This window comes from Ochotona curzoniae, unplaced genomic scaffold, assembly GCF_017591425.1.
Source record: "Ochotona curzoniae isolate NIBS_2020 unplaced genomic scaffold, NIBS_Ocur_1.0 contig_3432, whole genome shotgun sequence".
Lineage (NCBI taxonomy): Eukaryota > Metazoa > Chordata > Mammalia > Lagomorpha > Ochotonidae > Ochotona > Ochotona curzoniae.
Genome location: NW_024465859.1, coordinates 10950517 through 10976373, shown reverse-complemented (window position 1 = coordinate 10976373; position 25857 = coordinate 10950517). Strand labels below are relative to the sequence as shown.

Here is a 25857-nt window from a genome sequence, read left to right as displayed (position 1 = left end):
CGGGGCTTCTGGGATACGAGCCATCGCCCATGTGGGATCCTGGCACATGCATGGCTAGGACTGCTAAAGGCTTTTAGGCTGCCACACCAGGCCCCCACCACCTCACCCCTTTTAAGATTTATTTTTTATTGGGAAGGCGTATTTACTGAGAGAAACACCTTCCTTCCACTGGGTCATTCCCCATGTAGCTGCAATGGCTGTAGCTGAGCCAGTAGCTTCTGCGCCTCCTATTTTGGCACAGAATCCTGGTGGATTTAGGCCATCCTCTACAGCTTTCCCAGTCCACAGCAGGAAGGTGGATGGGAAGTAAAGCAGCTAGGACACAAGCCGACATCCATATGGGATCCTGGCAGTTGCAAGGCAAAGATTTAGCCACTAGGCTATTGTGCCAGGTCACTTTGCCCATTTTTTTTTAAATTTTTTCATTTTTTTAAGATCAAATTTGTACAATAAATAACACTGCTGTTTTACTACATAATTGAAAATACTGAAAGAGTGATCACTTTCACTTTCATTACTCATCACTAAAATGACCACTCTGACCATTTAAGTGTTTAAATCTCTTATTGCAGATTATATTTTCTACATATACAACTACTTGTGAATTATGGCTTAGAAATTTTTACATTAAAATGAATTTTATGCTTTTGTTTCTTATTTTTCTGGCTCACAGTCAGTGTGCTAACAGTAGCCTTCCTCAGAGTTAGTCCAGGATCCCTACGGATGTCTAGACTTAAAGGATTTTTGAGTTCACACATTGCATAATAAATGTTGTGTTTTTTGTGGTTTTTGCTTTTTAAAGATTATCTGGAAGGCAAAGTTACAAAGATTAAGAAAGATCTAGCTTCCATCTTTAGGTTCAGATGGCTGCAATGGAGCCAGAAGCTTCCTCCAGTCTCCTATGTGGGTGCAGGGACCCAAACACCTGGGCCTTCCTCTTCTGCTTTCCGAAGCAGGGAGTTGGGTCAGAAGGGAAGCTGCCGCAACTGGAACTGGCACCCATATGGGATTTTGATGTTGATAGGCGGTGAGGTAACCGTTTTGCCACAGCACCAGCTCTCCTTCTTTTTACTCGAGTTTATTCTCATGGATGTACAGAGTGATTTTTAGTATTTATTTTAAGATATTTTCAAGCAAATTGAATGCAAAAGTAGTTAGGAAAACCCAGCTGTTTTTAAGTTAGCTATTAATGTTGCAAAAAATGTAAAATAAAGTTGTCTTCACTTGGTTTGTATTTTATTTATTTTCATTGGGCATTTAGATTTACAGACAGACTGGTTCACTCTCCAAATGACTCAATTGGCTGTAATACCTGGAACTGAGCTGATGCTGAGCCAGGAGCCAAGAATTTCTTCCAGGTCTCCTACACATGTGCAGGTTCCCAAGACTTTTGTCAGTCCTCTACTGCTTCCCCAGGCCACAAGCAGGGAACTGGATGGGAAGTGAAGCAACTGGGACACTGTTGCCCATGTGGGATGTCTGCACTTGGTGGTGGAGGTTTAGCCATTTGAGCCATTATATCACCTCCTAAATTTTTGTCATAGTTAGAGAGAGAGAGGGAGAATGATCTTCCATCTCCTGGTTCACTCCCCGGATGGCTGCAATGGCCTGAGCTGAGGCAGGCCAAAGCTAGTCCCAAGAGCTTCTCCCAAGTTTCCAACATGGGTAAAGCGGCCCAAGCGTTTGAATTGCCCTGTGCTGCTTTCACAAGTGCATAGGCAGGGAGGTAATGGGAAGTGGAGCAGGCACTGAGTTAACCTGCTTTGCAACAGTGTTGACCCTTCTAACTGAATCTTTAATCTCATAAAAACTATTATTTGTGTTGATGTATAAAAAAGGCAATAGCAAACATTTGAGAACTGCTGGTAATTGTACGTATTTAGAAAAATTTTATATGAATGAAAATGTGGTAACATGGTTTTGCTTTTATAACAAGTGGCATCTGATGACAGCATTCATACTTAAAGGACATGTTCTATGTATTATGACATTGTATCCAGTTCCAATAGTTCTGCTCTTGAATTAATTTTTTAATCAGTGACTTCATTTTGTTGTTATTATTTTTTTTCTCTCTCCAGGCAGCTGAGTATGTCCCCGAGAAGGTGAAGAAAGCTGAAAAGAAATTAGAAGAGAATCCATATGACCTTGATGCTTGGAGCATTCTCATTCGAGAGGCACAGGTTTAGTGACATAGGATTACATTTCCTTCTCTATGGGTCCAATCACACTACTTGCTTCTACAGTCAGTAATATTTTTATAATCCTAACATTGTAAATGCTGTTTATTGGTTTTCAATTTTAGAATCAACCTATAGACAAAGCACGGAAGACTTATGAACGCCTTGTTGCCCAGTTCCCCAGTTCTGGCAGATTCTGGAAACTGTACATTGAAGCAGAGGTTAATATTTTATTTTATTTTTTCTTACATAGAATCTGATGGGAATTACAGCATACACTATAGTACTAGAAACCAATTTAGGAACATAGTACAAATAAGACAAGGAGGATTTAAATGTCTTGCCTTTATTTTTGTAAAATAGGTATGAAGGAATAATTAAAATGCATTTTTGAAATTTGGGTCTTTTAAAAGTTGATGATTGTTGCATTTTGCAGTTGCAACAACATTAAAACGGTTTCAATGGTATTGGAGTGCTTTAGCCTTTTATTTACTTGTCATGTGTCAATTTATTGCCTCCTGTGTCATTTATTTAGAACTAATTTTTCTTTTTGTTCCTACTTGCAAACTAATGTGAATGGGAGTATATGAAAATACAGAAATATTTCCTTAGTCTCATAGGGTAGTTTTTGAGTGTGGTGAAATGAAACTTTTTAAAGAGAATTATTTAAAAATTTTTAATTTGAAAATGTAAGGTTTGTCAATGTAAGCACTTCAGTAATTTAAAGATTTTTTTGTACGATAAGGTTTATACTATAGAGGAATAATGTTGTAAACCTGTTATAATTTACACAGTGGTTTTTTTTTTCTCTATATTTGTCTTTAATCTTAAAGTCAGGTAAGAACTCATGATTATATTTGGGATTTTTTTAAGACTGGAATTTTCAGGCAAAATGACAATAAATCTTTACTATGTCATTAACAGTTTGTACCACATGATCATTTTCAGGTTATAAATTTATGGGACGGAACAGGTGAGATAGAAATAATTGATATTCCATTACGAGAAAAGTATCAGCATTTTGTACCTTATAATACATGGTATACTCATTGTTAATGTTGATTTATAATATAGATTCTCAACATTATTAAGTACACTGCAGCTTCAACATAACATTTCCCTGTAGAGCTAAAATTTCATACTGTGGCTGGTTTTTGAATATGTTCAGAGGGTTTTAGTCACCAGCAGTACTAAAAAGAGCAGTGTACGACAGTGGACATCTGTGTGATTCTCCTGCCCAACAGCAGAGTGGGCTGGAGGCTACGGGGTACTCTATGTGTTTGTGTGATAGTTCCAGTTGTCTTCCTGTGTGGGGAGGAAGAGTACTTGCAGTAGGTCAGTAGGGACATGTGTGTTTTGTGCGTATGTGTGATTGTGCATATGGTCTGTGTGCTTGTGTGAGAGTTTGTGCCTTGTGTGGAGTCCAGTGGTTTAGCACATGACTGTGCCCTTCAGGTTTCACTGCCTGTCCTCTGAAACTGCGTCTCCTTCATACGCTTAAGTCCTCAGGGTAGCTTGGCACGGCGTTGGCAGGTGAGCCTGTCAGAAGTATGCTGACGCCAGTGCTGCTTCCTGTTACTCACTAAACCAAGGAGCCAGGAGCACCTGCATCTGATCTGCATTCTAGTTTGACTAAATGGACATAATAGTTGTTACATCACCAAATAGTATTTTCCAAGTTGTAAAACTTTCTGTTTCAAAATTTCAATATTTTCCGTGCATTTTAAGTTAAATAAATTTTCAGGTACTCATTAATTATAGATATGGTGAGCTCCAACTTCTTAGCTGTAAGATACAAACTGTTCTGAAAAGAATTCTGAGAAGGAACATATTTTTCCATGGAGCGGAAGGTTGTCTAAATAACAGGCTCATTTTGTACAGTGTTTCAGATCTGCTAGCATTTACCTGGTTTATTTAGCTGGTAATGTTTGCATGCATTTCTCCCACACATACACACAAATATCCACGCATACTCAACACATGCAAATACACATGTATGTGTAAAACAGCTTTGGAGAAAACGATGAAAGAACATGCATGTCTATAACATTTTATACTTTAAGAATTAAGATATTAAATTGAATGCTGCTGTCAGAAACACCTGAACTGTGTTTTTCTCTTTCTTGATTTGCTCTTTTCTCATTTTATGCTTCTTGTAGAATATGCAGGCTCAAGCTTTCTTTGATCATATCATTCAGTGTGGCCTCTAATATTTTTCAAGAAGATATATAACCTACTTAATACCTCTTAAGAATCTGAAGTGATGATAAGAATGTCTACATTGAAAATAACACTAACAATGTTTACATAACATCTTGTATGCACTCTCAAAATAAAGTTTTCTTAATATATTTGTTGTAACTCAGTACTTGATGGTGGGAAAATCGAAATGCTTCGTTTGTTTATATTCAGCAAAATCATTTTGTATGAATTAGATTTCTTTAATAGGAAACATTGTTAACGGCTGAGAGACTTCATATAAATCCTACTTCAGTACAAAGTTGTAAAAGAATAAAGTGGCTTTTAGAATTTTTTTGCTTTTTACTTTGGCATCAGAAAAAAGTCCTTTGAAACGAGAGCATATTAGAAATAAACACTTCAGAAATTTTGTGGAAAAATGGAATAAAATTGGTTAACTTTGCAAAGCTGATGCATGTGGTTTTTTTTAAAATTATACATATTTTCCATGAATTTTTTGAAGCTTTTGCATAATTATTTCAGAAATAAGTTAATAATACGATTTATGAATTCAGGACACATTAGTAGGGGTGTATTTTAGGAGATCTCGTTTTGCCTCAAAAGTTCCTGAACTGATTTGTTTTACTCTTGGATTGTAAAACCAGTGTTCACATAATCATCATAAGAATAAGCTTCTTGAAAGTGACCTAAATTTCAAGTTGCTAAACTTAAATACAGAGTTTAAGTTACAGGTTTTCAAACACTTTAAGGTGATTACCCCCACCAGAGCCTCAGCAGTTTTTTTTTGTTTTGTTTTGTTTTTTGGTTTTTTTGTTTTGTTTTGTTTTTGAGAAACACTCTTTAAATCTAATGTTGTATGACTGAATTGAGAAACACATTTCCCCAAATTCTTGTGTGGGAAATTTCCCCTTTTTTTCTGTGGTTTGATCAATGTAACAACATCATCAGCTACATTGTCTTACTGTTAGATGTGACTTAATATTTAATTAGTCCACACTCAGAAGATTTTGCACTAAATGATGTTCCTATTTATTAGTAGCTGAAGGAGAACTGACGTAAGCCTGATAATAGCAACAATGTGTCATGCTGTTTGTGAAAGTTGTGATTCTTTAATAAAGTATACAGTGAACCGATTGCTTTTATTTAAAAGTGCTTTTTCTTATACTTGTTTTACCTTTTCCTTATCCATAATAAGTTGTAAAGTTTACATTTCAGTTTTTCAAAACTATCTTGGGGGGAAAAAGTTTTTTAAAAAAGTTTCTTTTTGGGAAATGGAAGTGAGTTTTCATAATGAACATGAGTGACCTAAATTGGAATAAACTTCACTGCTGTTGATACTGTTTTAATGCCTCTATTTAGTAGTTAAATGACTGTTATAATGTCGTGTATATTGAGCAATGTGATTTTATTATACACATAAAATTACTGCATTATAGCTTATGATTTCTATACTTCAGCTTGAGCCTTAAAAGCAATCTGTACTCTTCCCTTATTGATCTGCACTCTTCCTGTTTGTAATAAATGTTGGTCCATGTCTGTGTGATTATTCAGATTTTTCTCTAGATTTCAGTATGCTTTTTAAAATCTTCTTGAATGCATATGTAAATGTAGAGCAGGATTGTGAAAGAAAATTGGAAGAACTTTCAGACACAACTGAGTGGTCACATATAAAAGTAATTCAAATAATTAAACTACTGTTTGATTACCAAAGGAAATATTTATGTGTTCAAGTATACTTTGTCAAGTATCTTATTCTGATTTTTTTCTTCTGTCCCTGTTTGTAGCAGGGATGCCTAAGTATTGTCACTTGTACTAACAATCTGTGTGTTTTCTCTCTGGTCAGTGCCTTTTCTCTTCACTGTAGGAATTTTTTACTGAAATTATTTGGAAGGGATGTAATCATTTAAATAACAATTTCTTTATATAAAATCTTGTTTCTTAATAACTATATCTTTTAGGTGGTTGTGAAATGTAGCCACAAAAATCAATCTAATTGCTTTGATACTCCTCTGTTTTTAGAGAGTAAAATTACAGGCTCTGCAGGTATCGGGAAACATTTTGAAAAAAAATCACTATTTTCTCCAAACACTTTTTAACCTGATTTATATTTTGTTCTTTGTGTAATGAAACCCAGGATCCATTCTGAAAATGCATTCTGGGAAGGGTCATCTTTAGTTAGGTACATGACATTAAAAATTGCGTTCTGTAATTGTGAAATTGAAAGGACTGTTGGAACAAACGTAGTCACCTCACTGTGTTGGAACATTAACACAATACTTCGGACTGTTTTGGTTCATGTTCTCTTACCTCTGTCTCATTATACGCAAACTCTTCCTAGCCCTGGTAATCACTATTCTAAATTCAGGTGACCTTTTTTCAAAAAAGGAAAGTTTAATTAATACTTAGTTTGAAAGAGAAATAATGGGCATTGTAGTCGGGAAGATCCATCATTGTTTGGAGGTATTAGCATTCATGAATGAACTCAAATTGGAATACCTGAACCCTTTGTCATATATAGAAATAGAAGCATCCATAAAGGTTTTTTGGGATGTATGGAAGTTTGGGTTCTAACTTGATCTTGGGGGAACCCACTGGCAGTTGATCTATCTGCACTTAAGGAAAAATAAAAAGGCAAAACCTCAAATGTTTGCTAATTACCTTAATTATTTTCAATTTGGTGTGTTGACTTAGAAATAGCCCTTCAGTGTGACTCTTGTTCAAGGCAATGCCAGGAAATGAAGGGGTCTTAAAATGTTACAGTGCTAGTTGTAAAAGTGACTGATAGATAAACTAGCGTTGAAAGAAACTCCTGTGAATTTTTAAACTTTATTATTATTACCAAACTTGCTCTTAGCAGTTTAATAGCAGGAAAGAAAAGTGTTGGTGGGTTGAAGTTTACGTGTTTTCCCTTTCAAGTACCTGAATTCCTAGCAGGTATTTGAGTAGAAGTTGTGAATATTTGCTTGAATACAACTTGAGAAATATCCTCTGCTTTTTTAATGTTCAGGCATAATAATGTGGGTAAGTTTTACCATTTTGTATGCCAAAGAGACTTCTAGAAAACATTTATTTGAAAATACTAATCCATTAAATCACAAAGTTCTCAATTCTGCAAATACTTCAACAACTTGTATTTATTTCAGAGTCACCATAAATTTTTTTCTCATGATAATGGGGCATAGTGGGTGTAATGAAAATACAAATATTAAATAAAAAGTTGGAATATAGTTTGAAAATAATACTTTGAAATGCCAGATTCATAGATCAAGATCTGACCTTTTCACTCTTGAAACAATGCAAAGTCCAGCGATGGGACATATGCAGTCACAACCCTTTAATTAAGTGAATTTCACATCTAATGTCAGTGACATTGGATTTTCCATTGCATAGGGAAATAGTCTTAAGGGTGCTAATGTCCACAGGTTTTCAGTGTTGATCAGTGACTGGAGTTGAGCAGATCTGAATCCAGGAGCCAGGAACTTCTCTTTGGGTCTCTCATATGGGTGCAGGGAGCCAAGGACTTGAACCATCTTTGACTGCTGTGAGCTGTAAGTAGAGCTGGACTGTTCCCCATATGGGATGCTGGCACTTACAGGTGTAGGTAGCTTGCTGTGTCACTGCACCAACTATTATTTCTTGTCTGACAATAGTATTTAACACTTGCCTGAATGATCTGTCAGTCTTTTAGCTTGTTCTTTGTAGGTAATCAAAATAATAATCATGAAGGTATTGGCTGTGTGATTGGCATATTGTGCTATTTCTTTGATCCATAGTTAGGATTAGGGTTGTCATATTCCTGAGTTTGAAACCAGATTTTCTTGTTCCATAATCTTTGAAAAAGAACAATCATATATAAATTAAACATTAAGGGTCAGGTGCGTCTCTGTAGAGTGTTAATGAGAGTGTCATAAGTAGGAGAACATGATTTTAATTAATTGCAGCTTGTTTTAGTGATTTTGCACCACCTTAAGAATGTAAACTATCATAATCTTAATGTTGAAAGTTTTTATTTTGGAGAGGAATGTTGTGGAGTGAGTACAAAGAACTAGATAATTTTTTTTAGAACTAGATAATTATAATGTGAATTAGATGTTAATCCATTTTAAGATTTGTCATTAAGTGTTTCTAAAAGCTTTTAAGTAAGACATGATAGCTAAAGATAGAGTATATCTTTAATGATGGCCTTGCCAGATACAGCTGATCCTGAGCAGTAGATGTTTTAAAAGTTTTGGGGGAGTGTTTTTGTTTCTTAGTCAAATCCTGCTGCAAGAATACAAGAAAGTACAGTGTCAGGAAATCAAAGTATTTTGGGGAAAAATCAGCAGAATAACACTATGTTGTACCATTTATTTCTCTCAATGGTAATTTTGTTTGAAGTTTTGGTTATTGTGTAGTTTTAGAAATTTTACAAGATGTGCTTTTCAATTGGGATATAGTAGGTGAGAAAATCTTTTGAATAATTATTTACATTTATAGGTAAATATGAAAACTCTAGGATAATTTTTTTTTAATTTTTTAAGTACTTATTTTGTTTGAAAGGCAGATTTACAGAGAAGGGAAGAGACAGAAAGTACTTCATCCACCTTTTCACACACCAAATGGCTACAACAGCTGAGCTCATCAAGAGCCATGAGCCTTTTGCGGGTCTCCCGCATGGTCACAGGGTCCAAATCACCTTGGCCATCCTCTTTTGCTTTCCCGTGCCACAGGCCCGAGGACCATGGGAAGAGAAACAGCTGGGAGGGACATTGTAGGAGATGCTGGCACCATTGGGTGGATGATTAGCTTGTTGAACTTTGGTACCACAGCCTTTATTTATTAAGATTTAGTTTATTTGGAAAGGCAGATTTACTCAAAAGGAGACACAGAAAGGTTAACCGTCTCCCTAAATGGCCTCAACGGCCAGAGCTGAGCTGTTCAGGAGCCAGGGGCTTCTTCCAAGTCTCCCACATAGGTGCAGAATTGCAAGGGGTTGTCAGGGTCTCAAGGCTTGGGGTCATCCTGCACTGCTTTTCCCAGGCCACAAGCAGGGAGCTGGTGGGAAGTGGAGCATCCAGGACATGAACTGGCACCCATACGGAACATGGAAGGTGAGGACTTTATTACGCTGGGCCCTAAACCCCATTTTGAACTGCCAGTTAATGTGCTGAAATACATTAAAGAACTCTTTTTTTTTTTTTGTATGGTATGGATCTGTTTTAACACTTTAGATACATGCTTTCCTAGTCTTTCTATGAGAGACTGGGTTGCATTCATCATGAGCTTTACATTGATGTAGTTGATATTTTTACATATAAAAGCACATTTAGAAAACCAATACTGATAGCATACTTTGCCTGCAGCCTTGTTTGTTTGGTTTGGTTTACTTTTTATTTATTTGCAGCTTTGTTTCTACTTTCATTATGATAATTTCTTTTACAGCCAATTCTACCTAATCAGTGATCCTTAGTATTATTCTTTGTTCCTTTAATGTAGAACAGTTGCTGAGACTTTAAATTGTTTGCTACCTCCTTGTTAGGTTTATATTATGTATTTTGGCCAAGAAGCTCCAGAAGTGGTTCAGTATTATTAGTTCCCTTCATGTAGGGACACATTGACACTCATTTCCCTTATAGAGGTAAAATTAATTTAGATGACTAGTTTATGGACTGGTTTCTCTAATATAAAAAGGTTTTTTGTTTTTTTAATTAGGAAAAAGTGGTGAGGAGACAGTTTTACATTTGAATTTATCAAGCCACTGCCTGTCCTGTTAATTATTACCTAAATCAGTTATGTTTTGGTATCAGGTTAATGCTTTTATTTGTTTACAGGTTCATGTAAATAGGTGCTTTGATAAGTTTGTTACTTTAGCTTGGAAAGTAGATTTGTCCCTTCCCACATTTTTCCTTGATAGCTGTTGTTTTAAAGTTACTACTGAGTGCAGCTAAAGATACTTCTGGATTTTAGTGGGTTTTGGTTGCAACAATTTCATCAAAACTATCATTCAGTCTGAGTAATGTGCCAATGTGTGAAAAATCGTAAAGAGAACTTCCTTTTGCATCAGAAGTGATAGAATTTTAAAGGAATTCCTGTGATTACAGGGAATAAATTATCTCCTAGATTAGTTTATGAAATGGAAAATTATTTCATAGAATTTACATGTCTTTTTAAAATTAGTGGTATTTTGACCTTAAAAATCAGAATGGAAATGAAGAAGGCTTAGCCACCTAGGATTCATGTTCTGCTCTTAACACTATGGATTATCTGATTAAATATAACTTACTGTTTTATGTGTGTGACCTCTCTCTCTCTTTTTTTTTTTTTTTTGCATGGTTTTTCTGATATTTAGTGGATTTAGCTTTCCCAAGATTACCCAAATTAAGTATAAACTACTGGGAGGTAACAGAAAGCCGAGAATTTAAGCCTGTTCGTTCTAGTTCTTTAATCTGGGCTTAGATCACCAGCCACTTAAAAGACACCAAACCTGTGGTTGTAGAAATAGTCGTTTCCAAGTTTATGACTGAATCCTAGCATTCCATGTCACTTTTGAATCTATCAGATTTCTGGCATGCACTGGAATAAATCATGTAGCTATTCACAACTACATAATTTGCTTTAGTGGGTTTTTCAACATAACTTTTTAGAATATGGTATGGTACAATAACTTACCATGCAATCTTTTTTTGCTTTTTAAATTGATGATGTTTATATAATTGATTAGGGTGGGAAGGTTTAAAGGGAACTGGGTGAGACCTTTATTTCCAAGTTTTCTTCCTGTATCTGGGGGAACAGGGGAGATAAGGAGAGAAGCCATGCAATCTGAAATTATGTATACATTCTTTAAAATTACTGTTGCTATTCTGTGTACTTTCACCTTTCACAATTTTTTCAAGTTTTGAACCGTTCTGTAAATAACAGCAAGTCTTTATGCTTTAAGAAATTTATATCTTATTTATTGTTAGTGCCAGAGCAGCTTTACCATTTATTTCTAGTTTTGTTTTTTTGGGTGGGGGAGCAGATTTCTTATTTGAGAGGCAGATTTATAGAGAAGGAGACTCAAGTCTTCCATCTGCTGGTTTGCTCCCCTGTGGCCAGAATGGTCAAAGCTGGGTTCATCTGAAGCCAAGAGCCTAGAAATTCTTTCAGGTTTTCCAAATGGGAGCAGAGATGCAAGCACTTGGGCCATTCTTTCACTGCTTTCGCAGGCCACATCAGCCTCGAGCTGGGTTGAAAGGGTAGTAGCTGGGGCCCAGCATGGTGGCCTAGAAGCTAAAGTCCTCGCCTTGAACGTGCTGGGATCCAATATGGGCACCGGTTCTAATCCCGGCAGCTGCACTTCCCATCCAGCTCCCTGCTTATGGTCTGGGAAAGCAGTTGAGGACGGCCCAAAGCTTTGGGACCTTGTACACACATGGGAGACCTGGAAGAAGTTCCTGGCTCCTGGCTCCTGGCTCTGGATTGGCATTGGCACAGCATCAGCTGTTGCACTCACTTGGGGAGTGAATCATCAGACGGAAGATCTTCCTCTCTGTATATCTGACTTTGCTATAAAAAGTAAATAAATCATTTAAAAAAAAGTGTAGTAGCTGGAAATTGCACTGGTGTTCATATGGGATGTTTGCACCAAAGATGCAGGCTTAACTTCTCATGCCGCAACACTGACCCTTCTAGTTTTTTTCTTAAGGCCAAAGTTGACAATCTGTATGCCTGTGTATCAGATTGGTGTCTTCATACATTTCTATGTAAAGTATAGAAATTTTAGAATGGGATGATCTATTAATTGTGATAGGATTTTCAGAATGAAGATGTACAAAATAATTGAAATTTTGGAAACACTACAGGAAAATGAAAAGTTGAAGTTCAGGGGACAGAACATCTAGTTCTTTTGAAATATGAAAGAATACCTTGACTGTTGTTAATGAGAAAATCTTATTTATTGAACCTGAACTAGCATTTCCAGGTACTTGTAATTTACTGCTTATCCGTTTTATTCAGCATAAACTTTGAATTCATCCCCGTATTTAACAGTAAAAAGTGGAAAATCATGCAACTGCTTGAGACTACCCAATTCTGAGTAAACAATATTTGCTCAAAAGTTGTATTGTATACCTATAAAATGTGCCACTTTAAATTTTCCCACACTTAAAAAACCATTGAATTTTACTTTAATGCTTAGTTATACTCAGTTTGAGTTAAGGGACATAAGTATACTCGAGTTTTTTACTTTCTGCAAGTTAAAAATAGATGACCATGAATCATTGTGTGTGTCACTAATAACTTTATTTTTGAGACTAGTGCTTAGCAGCTGCCTGAAATGATAGCTTGTGATAGAATGCATCTCCAAAGGATTGTTGGATTTGCTTCAGTGTGTTCACATAAAATGCCAAAAAAGGTCACATGGTGCCATTCATGCCAATGACCATGTCACGAGAGCAGGTTATTACTCTGTGTGTCAGTGGTGTGTTTTTTTGAAGATTTATTTTTATTATTTTTGTTTATTGGAAAGGCGGATATACAGAGAGGAGAGAGACAGAGAGGAAGATCTTCTGTCCGATGATTCACGCCCCAAGCAGCCGCAACGGCCGATGCTATGCCGATCCGAAGCCAGGGGCCTCTTCCGGGTCTCCCATGCGGGTGCAGGGTCCCAAAGCTTTGGACCGTCCTCGACTGCCTTCCCGGGCCACAGGCAGGGAGCTGGAAGGGAAGCGAGGCTGCCGGGATTAGAGCCGGCGCCCATCTGGGATCCCGGGCGTGCAAGGTGAGGACCCTAACCACTTGTGCCACCGTGCCGTGCCCAAATTTCACTGCTTTTCTAAGCGAACCAGCAAGGTTCTGGTTTGGAAGTGGGGCAGCTAAAACTCAACCTGGCTCCCACATGGACTTGGGCAAACAAGGTGGGGTTTCACCCGTGGCTGGCTCCTGGGGAGTAGGGTTTTTGATAGGGGAAAACATTGTCAAAAAGAAGCTGTGAAGATGGAAAAATTAAGTAACTTAACTAAGGTCTAAAGTAGATGTTGGAGACTTCTGGGGGTGGTGGGGGATGAGAACTCATGATTGATTTTATTTTGATAGTTTTAAGTTCAATTAACTGGATTTTGTTTCCAGTAGTTATTAGTATTTAAGCAGATGACTTAAGACTAAAATTTTAACTTAGAAAGCTACATTAGTCTAATGGTTAGTGATTAAGTTTAGAGCTGTAGCCAAGTTACAGTGAATAAAATTGCTGTAAAACCATGAACTTCTTCATTTTAGAGTAACTAAAATGAATGCAGTTTTGTTCTAAGAAAACCGATTGAAATTATAATGCAAAACATTTGTGTAATTGTGTGCCATTATGTCGTTCAGTTGCATGTGAAAGCTTGTTAAGTTACCTAGAATTTATATTTACTGATTTGAAAGGAAAAGAGCTTGCCTGCCAGTTAATAACCTAGTGCCCAAAACATTCAGCAATTGGTCATTCCAGAAACTGGGAACTGAATCCAGGTCTCCCATGAGAGTGGCAGAGCTTAAAACTGGAATCTGGAATCAAAGGCAGAGCCAGAAGGTGATTTCTGGCTCTTTGAGTGGGGATGCGAATATCCCAAGTGGTGTCTTAATGGCTGTGCCCCAAGTTTCATTTTAGTTTACTTTCGATCTTAATCTTAAGAAACAAATAGAGTCAAAATGTAAAACCAGGTTTCTTTTAGTGCTGTTCAGTCTCAGGTTAATGGTGTAATAATAGATAGAACTTGAATTTGTTTTAAAGATTTATTTATTTATTTTTATTGGAAAGTCAGATATGCAGAGGAGAGACAGGAAGATCCTCTGTCTGACGATTCACTCCACAAGTGGCTGCAACGGCCGGAACTGAGCCGATCCGAAGCCAGGAACTTCTTACGGGTCTCCTGTGGTTTAGGGGTCCCAAGGCTTTGGGCCATTCTTGACTGCTTTCCCATGTCACAAGCAGGCTGGATGAGAAGCAGGGCTACCAGGACCAAAACCTGCGTCCAGATGGGATCCCAACACGTTCAAGGCTAGGACTTTAGCTGCTAGGCTACCACACTGGGCCCAGAATTTGAATTTTTGAAAACAGTAAGAGAAGCCTTTACTAGGGAAGGAAAAAAAAACTTTTAACAGTTCACTCAAGCAGTAATTGCTGAGGTTTTTTTTGTTTCTTTTGTTGTTATTAATTTTTTAGTTTTATTTAACAGGCATAGTGATAGAGAGACAGATCTTCCATCTGCTGGCTGGAGGTATAATAACCCAAGAGCTCCTTTTGGTCTTCCACATGGGTGCACGAACCCAAAACTTTGACAAAACTTTGACCCATTATCCTCTGTGCTTTCACAGACCTTAGCAAGGAGCTGGATCAGGAATGGAAAGGCCTGGATATGAATCGGTTGCCATATGGAATAATGGCACTTGCAGGCGGAGCATTAGTCAAATGAGCCATCATGTGGCCCCGATATAGCAGGGATTATCTACTGTGGGCAACACGCTGGGAGGAAGGAAATACATCAGTGATCATGTAGGCTGATACTAAGAGAATGTTAATGTAATGAGTCAATCTGGCAAATAATCTGCACAATAGGTCCCTTGTCCAGTCCCTAAACACTTTGGTGTTCCTTTGACTCGCTCCAGGCACCCTCTCACCTGAAGGCTTTGCTTCACATTAGTTGTTTATCCGCTCTGTGCTTAACGGTCAGATGTTTACAGAAGTGGCCTCTACCATAACTGCCATCCTTACGCTCGGTACGCCAGAATCACGCATCTTGTGCTGTGTTGTCGTTTTCATGAAACTAAGCCCCATCTAATAATACACTAAACTTCCTATTATGCTCACAGCTTCTCTCCTTTATTGATACATCCATGCAACCTGGATCAGTACTTGGCACAAAACAACAGCACGAAGACTGGTTGGGGAAAATCCACATTGAAAATACTGTTTTTGACTTGATTTTTCACAATTAAATCTTTACAGCTAGCAGTTTTTAAAAGTATGTTTAAAGTTTTCCTTAATGTTTCCTAAATGTTGAAGTCTAAGTGTTAGTTTCTTTGGCATTTAGAATCACACTGATATACATGTGAGAGAAAGTTTTATTTCTTAAAAGATGACGCAGTTAAGGGGTACTGCTGATGTTTTGTTAAGATTTATTATTGGAAAGGAAGATAGAAAGATCTTCCGTCCACTGGTTGCTCCCCAAATGGCCACAACAGCTGGAGCTGAACTGACCTGAAGCCAGAAGCATCTTCCTGGTCTCCCACACAGGGAGACCAGGGTCCTAAGACTTTGGACCTGCTTCCCAGGCCATAGACAGGGAGCTGGACGAGAAGTGAATACGAACCAGTGCCCAGGCAAGGTGAGGATTCAGCAGCTGAACCATCACATTGAGCCTGGCTTATTGCTGATTTACCCAGCAATTTAAAATATCATTTTAGCAAGAATTAATTGCCTTTGGTCCTGAAACGCTTTCAGGTGGATTAACCTGGCAACACAACATGAATTGCTGGCTACATGTAATGAAATTTCACACATTTGCACTGGAGTAAAATTTCTGAAATATTTTTAAATTTACAAATGTGATAAGTTTTATAAATTGTTAAATTTCACAACTTCATTAGTAAAATGTGCACTTTGACAAATTTGAATACTATGTTTTTGTACATTTCTAACAAGTGGGAAGCTAGTAAAAATATAAATGCCTGGTTTAATAACCCAGAAGTTAGTCTCATCTTTAAAAATAATCCTGAGTTGACTATTATCAATCTACGTCTTTACCATCCTTGGGGTTTACTTTATCCAAACCTTTTAGTTACTTGGACAAAGCAAATATTAAAAGTAAATTCAAATTTGTGGGTATAGTGTAGTGATAGCGATAGCGTAGTGGTTAAAGTCTTCGCCTTGCACGCCCCAGGATCCAGGGCCGCAGGTTCTACTCCCGGCCGCCCTGCTTCCCATCCAGCTACCATCTAGCTCCGTGCTTGTGGCCTGGAAAAGCAGTTAAGGACGGCCCAAAGCCTCGGGACCCTGCCTCTGTGTCGGCAGAGCTCCTGGCTCCTGGCTTTGGATTGGCTCAGTTCCGGCTATTGCAGCTGCTTTGGGAGTGAACTATCGGATGAAATCTCTTCCCCTCTCTCTCCTCTTTGTATATCCGCCTTTCCAATTAGAAAAAAAAAAAAAACTGTTTGCAAATTCTCTTTAAAAATATTGGGTTATTTATATAACTTGAAAGATTGATTTGTTTTTGTTGGAAAGGCAGATTTACAAAACAAGGAGGAGAGACAGAAATGTCCTCCTTTACTGACTCACTCCCCAGAGCGCCACAATGGCCAGAGCTTAGTTGATCCAAAGGCAGGAGCCAGGAACATCTTGTGGGTCTCCCACACATGAACAGGGTCCCGGGACTAAGGGCCATCCTCTACTACTTACTGCTTTCCCAGGGTGTAACGGGCTTACAGCAGCTGAGATAAGAACTGGTACCATTTAGGATCCTGGTGCTTGCAATGGGAAATTTACCAATCATGCTGTCGTGCTGGGCCCTGATTACTCGTACTTTATTTTAAGTTTTCTAGAATTCAGTGTATGTTGAATTTTTAGTTTTTCGTTGCTGTTCAAGATAATTTGCATCCTTTTTTTTTCCATATTTCTGTGTCTCCATGTGAGCCTGTGAGCTTAATGGTAATAAAGTATGTTGATGGAGACCACTGAGCAATGGGATGAGCTAGGTTACTCAGGTGTGCTGTCTCGGGAACAGTTCAGGCAACTAGGCAAAATTATGACGTCTCCCAGGTGTGATGAACTGTCAGCGCTGTGAGGAATTATCAGTCAAAGCTGCATTGGGAGGCAAAGAAAGAAACTCTGAACATTAGAACTTGTTTTCACCATGAGGTGTTTTCCTAACTGGAAGAACATGAGCAGTTTTTGGAGTTTATATAGCTGAAGTCCACAATGGCATGGCCAGTGGATCATTTTTTTTGCGGTAAAATTGCATGCCCATGAAGCTACAGTGAAACAGAATGAACCAGCTGGAAGTAAATATGTACATCATCTGCCCTCTGTTTTGGCATCAAAGCTGGTTTTGTCTGAGTGAAATGATGAAGATCATGAGATGTTAGAACAACGTTCCTTGCATGGATCTGGGCTTAGGTATCACTTGAGTTGTTCAGAAGGCCTCACTCAGGCTGCAATTGACTTTGAAGTTGGCACCCTGAGTTACCCTGCAGGTGCCTTGTTATAGCCTAGTCATACCATTTCTCTGGAAAGCACTCCTACATAGCAAATCTGCACAAGTAGTGTTGCAAGAAAAGCCAGCTCAGTTGTTAACAGCTGAGGCATATTCAGACGGTACATAGCAAAAATAGCCCTGCAAAGACTTCAAAACAATATAATGAATTCTAGGGCATGTTACATTGTTGGCGAAGGAAAGAACTGGAAAATTGAACCAACTCACACTGGAGTATAAATTGAATGTGAAATTAAAAATAACACTGAAGATTTAGTGGAAAGATGTGTGATGGAAATTTTGGAAGTGGAGCTGTGATGATGAGAAGCAGAATTTGAAGAAAGAAAATATTTTCCAGATTGCAGAGTTGCTCTTTGAATCTTATGAATGATTTAATGAAATGATCTACACTTATGGGAATGAACTTGCTGATTTTTTTTTTAAAAAAAGCTGAATAAACAGAGGAATGGCTCTGGAAGGAAGGACACTCTGCAGCTCCTCAGGAACACCAAGGAAGGCTGGAAGATGGTGAATTTTTGGCCTCTTTATTTCTCCAAAGGAAAATAGCCTTTAACCTGAAGTTCCGTGCACAGGAGCAAAATGAAGGCACGCGGGCGATATTATGGAAATGCCGTTATAACTAATGAGCTCTTGAGGCTAAATTTAATGATCTTAAAGTAAGCTTGTTTCCTCATTCTGTTCCAGCAAAGGGTCTTGTGACTCATTTTACTGAAATTGTATTTTTTGTTTATTTTCTCATGGTAAGATGATTGTATTGTTGATTTACTTGTAAGTGAGCATATAGATCTTACTAGGTTAATCTGTACCAGAAATTTTTTCTGGCTTATTCATTTGAAAAGCACAAGGACAGAGAGAAGGAGGTGTAGAAAGCTTGTCCATCTGCTGGTGCACTCATGGCAGCTTACCGCAGGCCTTAGCTAGCTTGAAGTCAGCATAAAGCTGCATTCCTGTCACCCACAAACATAGCCAGGGGACAGAGACTTCCTGGCAGGGCATTTCTCCTAGGTGTTTACATACTTGGGAAGTAATACTTTACTTTAAAATCTGTTTTCAAAAAAAAAGTTTTCAAATAGTTCCACAATATTACACACATGATTTCTGTATAAAAAAATGCATATCAGTTTTATACATTGTTGGGAGCCTTGGGAAATTTGATCTGAGAATTGGGAGTGTAAAAACTTAGATATGTTTCAATATAAAGAAAAATCAGCTAAAAAGGATATATACACATAAGTTACAAAAGGGACCTGGACCCTATAGTGATGTCACCTACTATGTCTTTGAGGTACCAGTTTGCCAGTGATGATGTTCGTTTTCTTAAAATCTAGCAACACTTCATACATTTTATATTAAATACATCTGTATTTTACTCTGCTTTTACATTAATAAATGATGGCTATATTTTGTTTTGTACCTATTATTGATTTGCTTAACACTTAAAAATTTGGGACAAAAAAATTTCTCCTAAGTGCTTGACAGTTTCACGTTTCCTTTACCCACTTCCTGGACTGTTATGTCCTTTCCTGCACATCTGTGTTACAGATGTTACTGCAACGAGTGGTTGTGTGCATGTGGTCTCATTTGTGTGAAGGTGTCTATAAGTTGTATTTCTATAAGAATTTCTTTCAAAAGGGCTATGTGAGGTTTCTTTGAATTTCCTATTTCCAAATCACAGAGTTTGTTATAATTTTGAGTCCCATCAGGAATTCTTTGCATTTTCCCATATTCTGTCTACAGAATTTATTAACATAATTTTTAGTTGCTCACTATGGATCTTCATTCATCTTACCATATTGAGTGTAATTACCTACTTAAGAGACTTAGGTTTCTTTTCTCCAAACTTTTTAGTCCAATTTCCTCATTGTGTTTCTTTGGAGGCACACAGTAGGAATGGTAAGAAAAACAACTTGAGCATGATTTACTACTTAGAAGTCAAAGCCATTTTGATAGCATTTTAATAGTGTTTTATGGTCTTAATTGTGCTTGTTTGCTCAATGTCTTTGGAAAGAATGACAAGTATGTTTGACATGAAAGGCTAATATTTTCCTTTCTCTTGGTGTTCTGATTGACGTGCTTAAATATTTTTCATCCATTATGTGTTTTATGCTTAGGACATTAGACTTTTTCTGAAGATTTTTTTAATTTCTCTTTTTATGATAAGTTTAGTTTTTGGGTTTTGTTTTTTTTTTTTTACAATCTTTACATAGTTAATTAGGGTAAAAAGGTTCAAGGGCTACAGGAAAGTGGGTAATACTATTATTTTTTCCATATTGTTTCCTTCATGTTTAAAGGGGGGTATTAAGGGAGAAGGCCCACCCAATTGCCCACCCTCCCCAGGTCCCGGATGTAGGGTATGCTCTGAGGTTTTTGCTCAAGTGGTTTTGATATTTCAACAGTTATGAATCGCTGTCAGTCTTGCCACTCCAAGTACTATGAGGTCCTTGAAGAATTCACTGATTGACATAGTCCATCATAGAGTCTCCATTTGCCCTGTATTTCCCTGCCCAGATAGAGCTGAGATGGTTGGTTGACCTGTTCTGTCTTCTCTGTTTTCTTGGTTAGGGTTCTGAGTCCAGCATTTTGATTGGGAGATCTCCAAAGAAACTTTGTCTGAGGTGTGCTCAAACCAGATTCTTGTATGTGCTAGCAAGAACAGGGCCCAGCACAGTCCATTGCCCCGATCAGCTGGTGGTTGCAACTGCTGGGTTGGTTCTGTTTTCACTCCCTACTACCACTGGAACCAATGGGTGTTGCAGTCCAGCCTGGTGCTGCCCAGCACATACTCGGCCCCCGAAGGGAGCAGCCCCCGGAGCCCAGGCAAGCCCCCTGGGGACAGCTCACCACGTGCACATGGTGGCTGTTGTCTGGGATCAGATTTATTTATTTTACTTGAAAGAGTTACAGAGAGGGAGACATTAAAAAGAAAAGATCTCTGCCCAATGGTTCAAGCAGTCACAATGGCCAAGCTGGGAACAGGGGCCTCTTCTGTGTCTCCCATGTGGGTACAGGCCTTTAAAGCCTTGGACCATCCTCTGCTTTTTTCCCAAGCAAATAGCAGGGAGCTGGATTTGAAGTGGATCAGCTGGGACTCTGGCACTATCATGTGATGCTGGTACTACAGAGAATTAGCTCACTGTGCTAATGGCCCCATCGTGATGGCCCCAGTTGGTCAGACTGAATTTTTCACTTAAATTACCTCTCTGAAAATTTTTTTTCTTTTACCTTCTAAGGTTTCTATACTGTATTCCTCCAATTCAGTTTTGGATACAAGAAGGAACAGATATACTTATGTACTGAAAATACCTTTCAGATAGGTTGCTACTTGTAATTTTCACTTCAAATTGATTTGTCTAAGAATACTTGAAAAGTCTTTGTTCATACCACATTTTATTGAATTTTTCAATAAAGTCATTTTAGAGACAAAAATATACATCTGAATCGTGTTTCACAAATCAAAAATACTTTTGAAGTGTTCTTAATGTATAAGAATTATATTCTATTTATGTAACTTTAAACGATTTTTAAAGATTTATTTATTTTAGAAAGGCAGAGTTACATAGAGAAGGAGAGTCAGAGAGAAAGATCTTCTATCCATTAGCTCACTCATCCTGTGGCCACCACAGCCGGAGTTGAGCCTAGCCGGAGCCAGGAGCTTCTTCATCCTTGTACCTTTCCAGGCAATAAACAGGAGCTGGATTGGAAGAGGAGCAGCCGGATATGGGATGCCATCGCTTGGATGTGGAGGATTAGCTTGTTGAACCACTGTGCTGGCCCCAACTTTAAGCATTTTCTAAACAGTTTTGCCCTTGGTGAAATAATTTCATAGATTCTGATTTTCCAATGTGAAACTGCTCTCATTGCGTGTATTGCAGGGAAATAATGAATGTAAGGAAAGGAAAAGAGTAAGCAGTCTGCCTGCCCCTGTCTATGCCCAGAATTAAGTTGTAATTAGGAAAGGGATGCTAGGATCTCGGCTACCTCAAGAAACAGCACCAGGCTCTTAGTTTCCTCTGCTGTTTAATGAGTCATGGCTGTGGAGAATCTGATAGTTCCACTGTGTACCAACTGCAGTTACATTTTAGTGACATACTGATGGCATTCTTTATACGACAGGACTTCCAGCAGAATCTTTGTATTGTTGTATAGTAAAGCTTACTTGCCAGTGTTAATGAAATTCAAGTTCAGTGCTTTGCGTTTGATGACATCATTAAGGAAAATGGCATCACAAACACTGGATAAGGTAAAATATGAAATATGTTCCTTGGAAAACAGGATGATTTTGCTAAGACTTAAAAATCGGCCCTGTTTGAAATTCAATTCAGAAATTAGTGCAATAAGGAAATAATGTTTTACTTATTTTTATGGGGCTGTTACAATGGCTCAGTTGCTAAATCTTCACCCTATATTTGCCATTATCCCATACTGGTGGCAATTCATGTCCTGGCTGCTCCACTTTCCATCCACCTCCCTGGTTGAAGCTTGGGAGTGCAGTCGGGAATGGTCCAAAGGCTTAGGACCCTGTACCCACTTGGGAGACCCAGAAAAAATCCTGGCTTCTGATCAGCTCAGTAATAGTTGTGGCCATTTGGAGAGTGAACCAGTGGATGGAACATCATTCTGTCCTCTCTGTAAATCTGCCTTTCTCATAAAAACAAATAAATACTTGTTTATTTAAGTTAGAAAGATTTATTTTTACTTGAAGGTTTAGAGAGAGAGGTCTTCCGTCTGCTGATTTACTGAAATGTCTGCAATAGCTAGAGCTAAGCCAATGCAAAGCCTGGAGCAGAGATCTTGTGTGTCTCCAACGTGGGTGGAGGAGTTCGAGGACTTGAGCCATCCTTCCTGCTATCTAAGTCCATAACAGCTTTATTGGAGATTGAGCAGTGGACTGGTAGGCATATTGGATGCTAGCACCAGAGGCAGAGGATTAGTGTGCTACCAGAGATGGCCCTAGCAATAATTTTTTTTTAAGTGCCCAGCAATTGATTTGTGAATATTCTGGAGGTAGAATACTATGAATTTTAGAGCATGCCTGTTGCAAAAATGAAGAAAATTTTCATCATAACTCTTTTGGGTTTTCATTAATTTCACAAGAATGACAATTCAAATGAACTTTCTGTAAATGTCCATTTGTATTTTTAAATTCCCTGTGATATTGTAATACTAATTCTGCAGAATATTTTTGAATACTTCCTGAGTTAACAAACATGAACTAACATTTATGAGTGGAAGTGACTGACAGTTTTTATCCATATTTGGAGACTATTTCTTGAATGTCTAATATTTAGACACAGTTCTAAGTGCTGTGAATAAACAGTATTTTTGGAATTGAATAACTGATTTACTGTTCTCTCTCTTTTTTTAAAAGATTTATTTATTTTTATTGGAAAGGCAGGTTTACAGAGAGAAGGAAAGACAGAGGAAAGGATCTTACATCTGCTAGTTCACTCCCCAGGTGGCCTCAACAACCAGAGCTGAACTGATCCGAAGCCAGAACCAAGATCCACTTCTGGGTCTCTCACATGGTTGCAGAGTCGTAAGGTTTTTGGCTGCCCTCGGCTGCTTTCCCAGGCTACAAGCAGGGAGCTGAGTGGAAAGTGGAGTAGCTGAGACACAAACTGGCACCCTTAAGTGATCCTGATGCGTGCAAGGCGAGAAGTTAGCCACTAGGTTACAGACCTGGGCCCTGCTTTACTTTTTAACTTGAAAATTTGGGGGATAACTCAAGATTTTGTTTTTATTAGAAAGGCAGACTTACATCAGCTGGTGTACTCTGAGAATGACTGCAACAGCTGGTGCTGAGCCCATTTGAAGCCAGGCGCTCTGTATCTCCCATACAGGTGCAGGGTTCTAAGATTTGGGCCATCCACTACTTTCTCAGGTCTCATACGGGGAGCTGGATTTGTAGTCGAGTACAGGGACACAAACCAGTGCCCATATGGGCTGCCAGCGCTTGCAGAAATGAAGGGGGAAGAAAAGATGGAAGAAAAAAATAGGATTCAGATTACTTATTTTCAGAAAATTTATTACTTTTCTAAAAAGTATCTATTTTTACTTGAATGTCAGAGTTACAGGGAGCCAGACTAAAATCTTCCATCTTCTGGATCACTCCTCAAATGGTTGCAACCCAATGCTAGGAGCCAGGAACTTTCTCCTGGTCTTCATGGATGTGCAGAGAGAGGTTCAGGGACTTGAGCTATCCTCCACTGCTTTCCTAGGATGGAAGCGGGGTTACTCTGACTAGAACTGGTGCCCGTGTGGAATGTTGGCACTCTGACACATATTTTTGTACGTGATGCATACATTTTGGAAAATTACAAAGAAAAAATATTCTCCCACCTTGTGCCTTCAAACTAACAATTACTGCCAACTTTTCCTAATCCATTAAATCTGAAAACAATTTTGTGACTTTTTTTCATATGTAAGCCCTTTTTTTGTTGTTGATTACAGACCACTTTGAAAACCTTTATGTAGTTTATGTAGTTGAGGAAGTTACTCCACTATGCATAGGAGCTCGGGCTCTCAAGTCTTTCACTTGGGGTCACGGCCCCAATTACTTGAGCCATCATTGTGACCTGCCAAGTTTGGTGGTACCAGGTCATGGAATCCCACCGGCACCCTTTATGTGGGTGCTGGCATGGCTTCTGGGGCTGCTCTGTTTCCATTCCAACTCTTCTAATATTCTGGGAGGAGCAACAAAACATGGCACAAGTTCTTGGGCCTTGCCACCCAGATGGGAGACCTCAAGAAGCTCTTGGCTCCTGATTTTGCCCTGGACCTGCCCAAGCCATTGGGACCATCTGTGGAGTGTCCCAGGAAATGAATTCTTTCCATAACTCTGGTTTTGATGTAAATAAAAGAATTAAGAGCTGCAGTTAGGAATCAGAACCCCAGTAATCTGGTATGAGCTACAGGCATCTGTGCCTGGGTTCTTAGCTATTAGGCCAAATGTTCTCCATACAAATTATTTAATGGGGCCCCAGCAGGGTTTTTTGGACTTTTAGAATTGTATTTTACTATCGAAGGTTGCAGGTATGATCATTGAAATTGAACCACTTGCTGCATAATTTCAGTTAAGGTGCTAATACATAGTTTGTCCAAAACAATTTCGATGAAAATGATTAGATTATTTTCTAAGCATGTTTTTAACTCTGACTGCAAATTAGTTCATACAGTATTGAGAAAAGATATGGATTGTAATAAAAATGTATGTAGTAGTGAGTAACAACAAAATGGCAGGATAAAATTCAAATATTATAGTTCCTTATCTAAAACGTGTATGATTAGCAGTATTGATAAAAGCATGAAATCCTTAGTCTCAGGAAACTATTGTTTAGGTTTTGTATAAAGGAATGGTTATTTTCTTAAATATTAGTATGTTGATATGTTCAGGTTGATTAGAAAATGGGAAAATGTCAATATGTATCTACTTCATTGTACAGAAGTTAAATCCTGTGTTGGCAGGTATTTTAATTAAGGAATGCTAAATGAACTATTATGCTAAATATCTAGGGCAAATGTTATAGATTCTGCCATATAAAAATATCATTTGAATTTAGTCATAGGGAAATACAGAAAAAAAAATGTGAGTTTCTTATGATAGTCTAGGTAATGAAGTAAAATGGTATTCTAATAGAATGCTATTTAACTTGAGAGGAAATTAGTGAAACTAGAAAGGTCTGTGAAGTTAGTGAAACTTTATGCTTGCTGGTCATTCAGTTGCTAACATTTACTTATTTGAAACGCAGAGTGACAACTCTGGCGTTATTGGTTCACTCCCCATCTGCCCATAGAAATTAAGAGTTGGCCCACTCGCAGCTGGGAACACAGAACTCAGTCTTGGTCTCCCACAGGTGCTTGAGCCAGTATCTGCTGCTTGCCAGAGGCATTCTCAGGGAACTAGACGGGAAGTAGAGTAGGTGGGCTCAATTGGACACTCAGGTGTGGGACGTGAATATCCCAAATGATAGCTTGACCCTCTGCATTACAGCGTGTGCCCTGCTAATATTGTTCTAATTAACAATTTTTGGTTTGTATGCAGTGAGAAGTGTAGGTGAAAGAACTGACAAATTTAATTTTCTGTTTACTGAATATGTCTCCACACATTAAAATTATATAGGAAATTAACAGCAAATCAGTGTGGACAGATGTTTTCTGAGACTATATATAAAATTATGAAGAAATGAGATTTTTGAATAATATTTCTAAGTGCCTTGAGGACAGTATATAAAAGTTTTAAATTAACAGAATAAAAAAGGCTAAGGTAGAGGCTGGTGTAC

The 25857-nt window shown here is 38.1% G+C and overlaps 1 protein-coding gene across 1 annotated transcript in view; it reads left to right on the top strand.

Moving 5' to 3' along the window:
- The window catches only part of CSTF3 (cleavage stimulation factor subunit 3), a 74851-nt gene that overhangs the window by 16095 nt on the left and 32899 nt on the right, over positions 1-25857 (top strand). Inside the window, exons 2-3 of the mRNA XM_040980061.1 lie at positions 2079-2180; positions 2303-2398. Of these exons, the coding sequence (XP_040835995.1) occupies positions 2079-2180; positions 2303-2398 (198 nt within the window). The remainder of the gene's footprint in view (positions 1-2078; positions 2181-2302; positions 2399-25857) is intronic.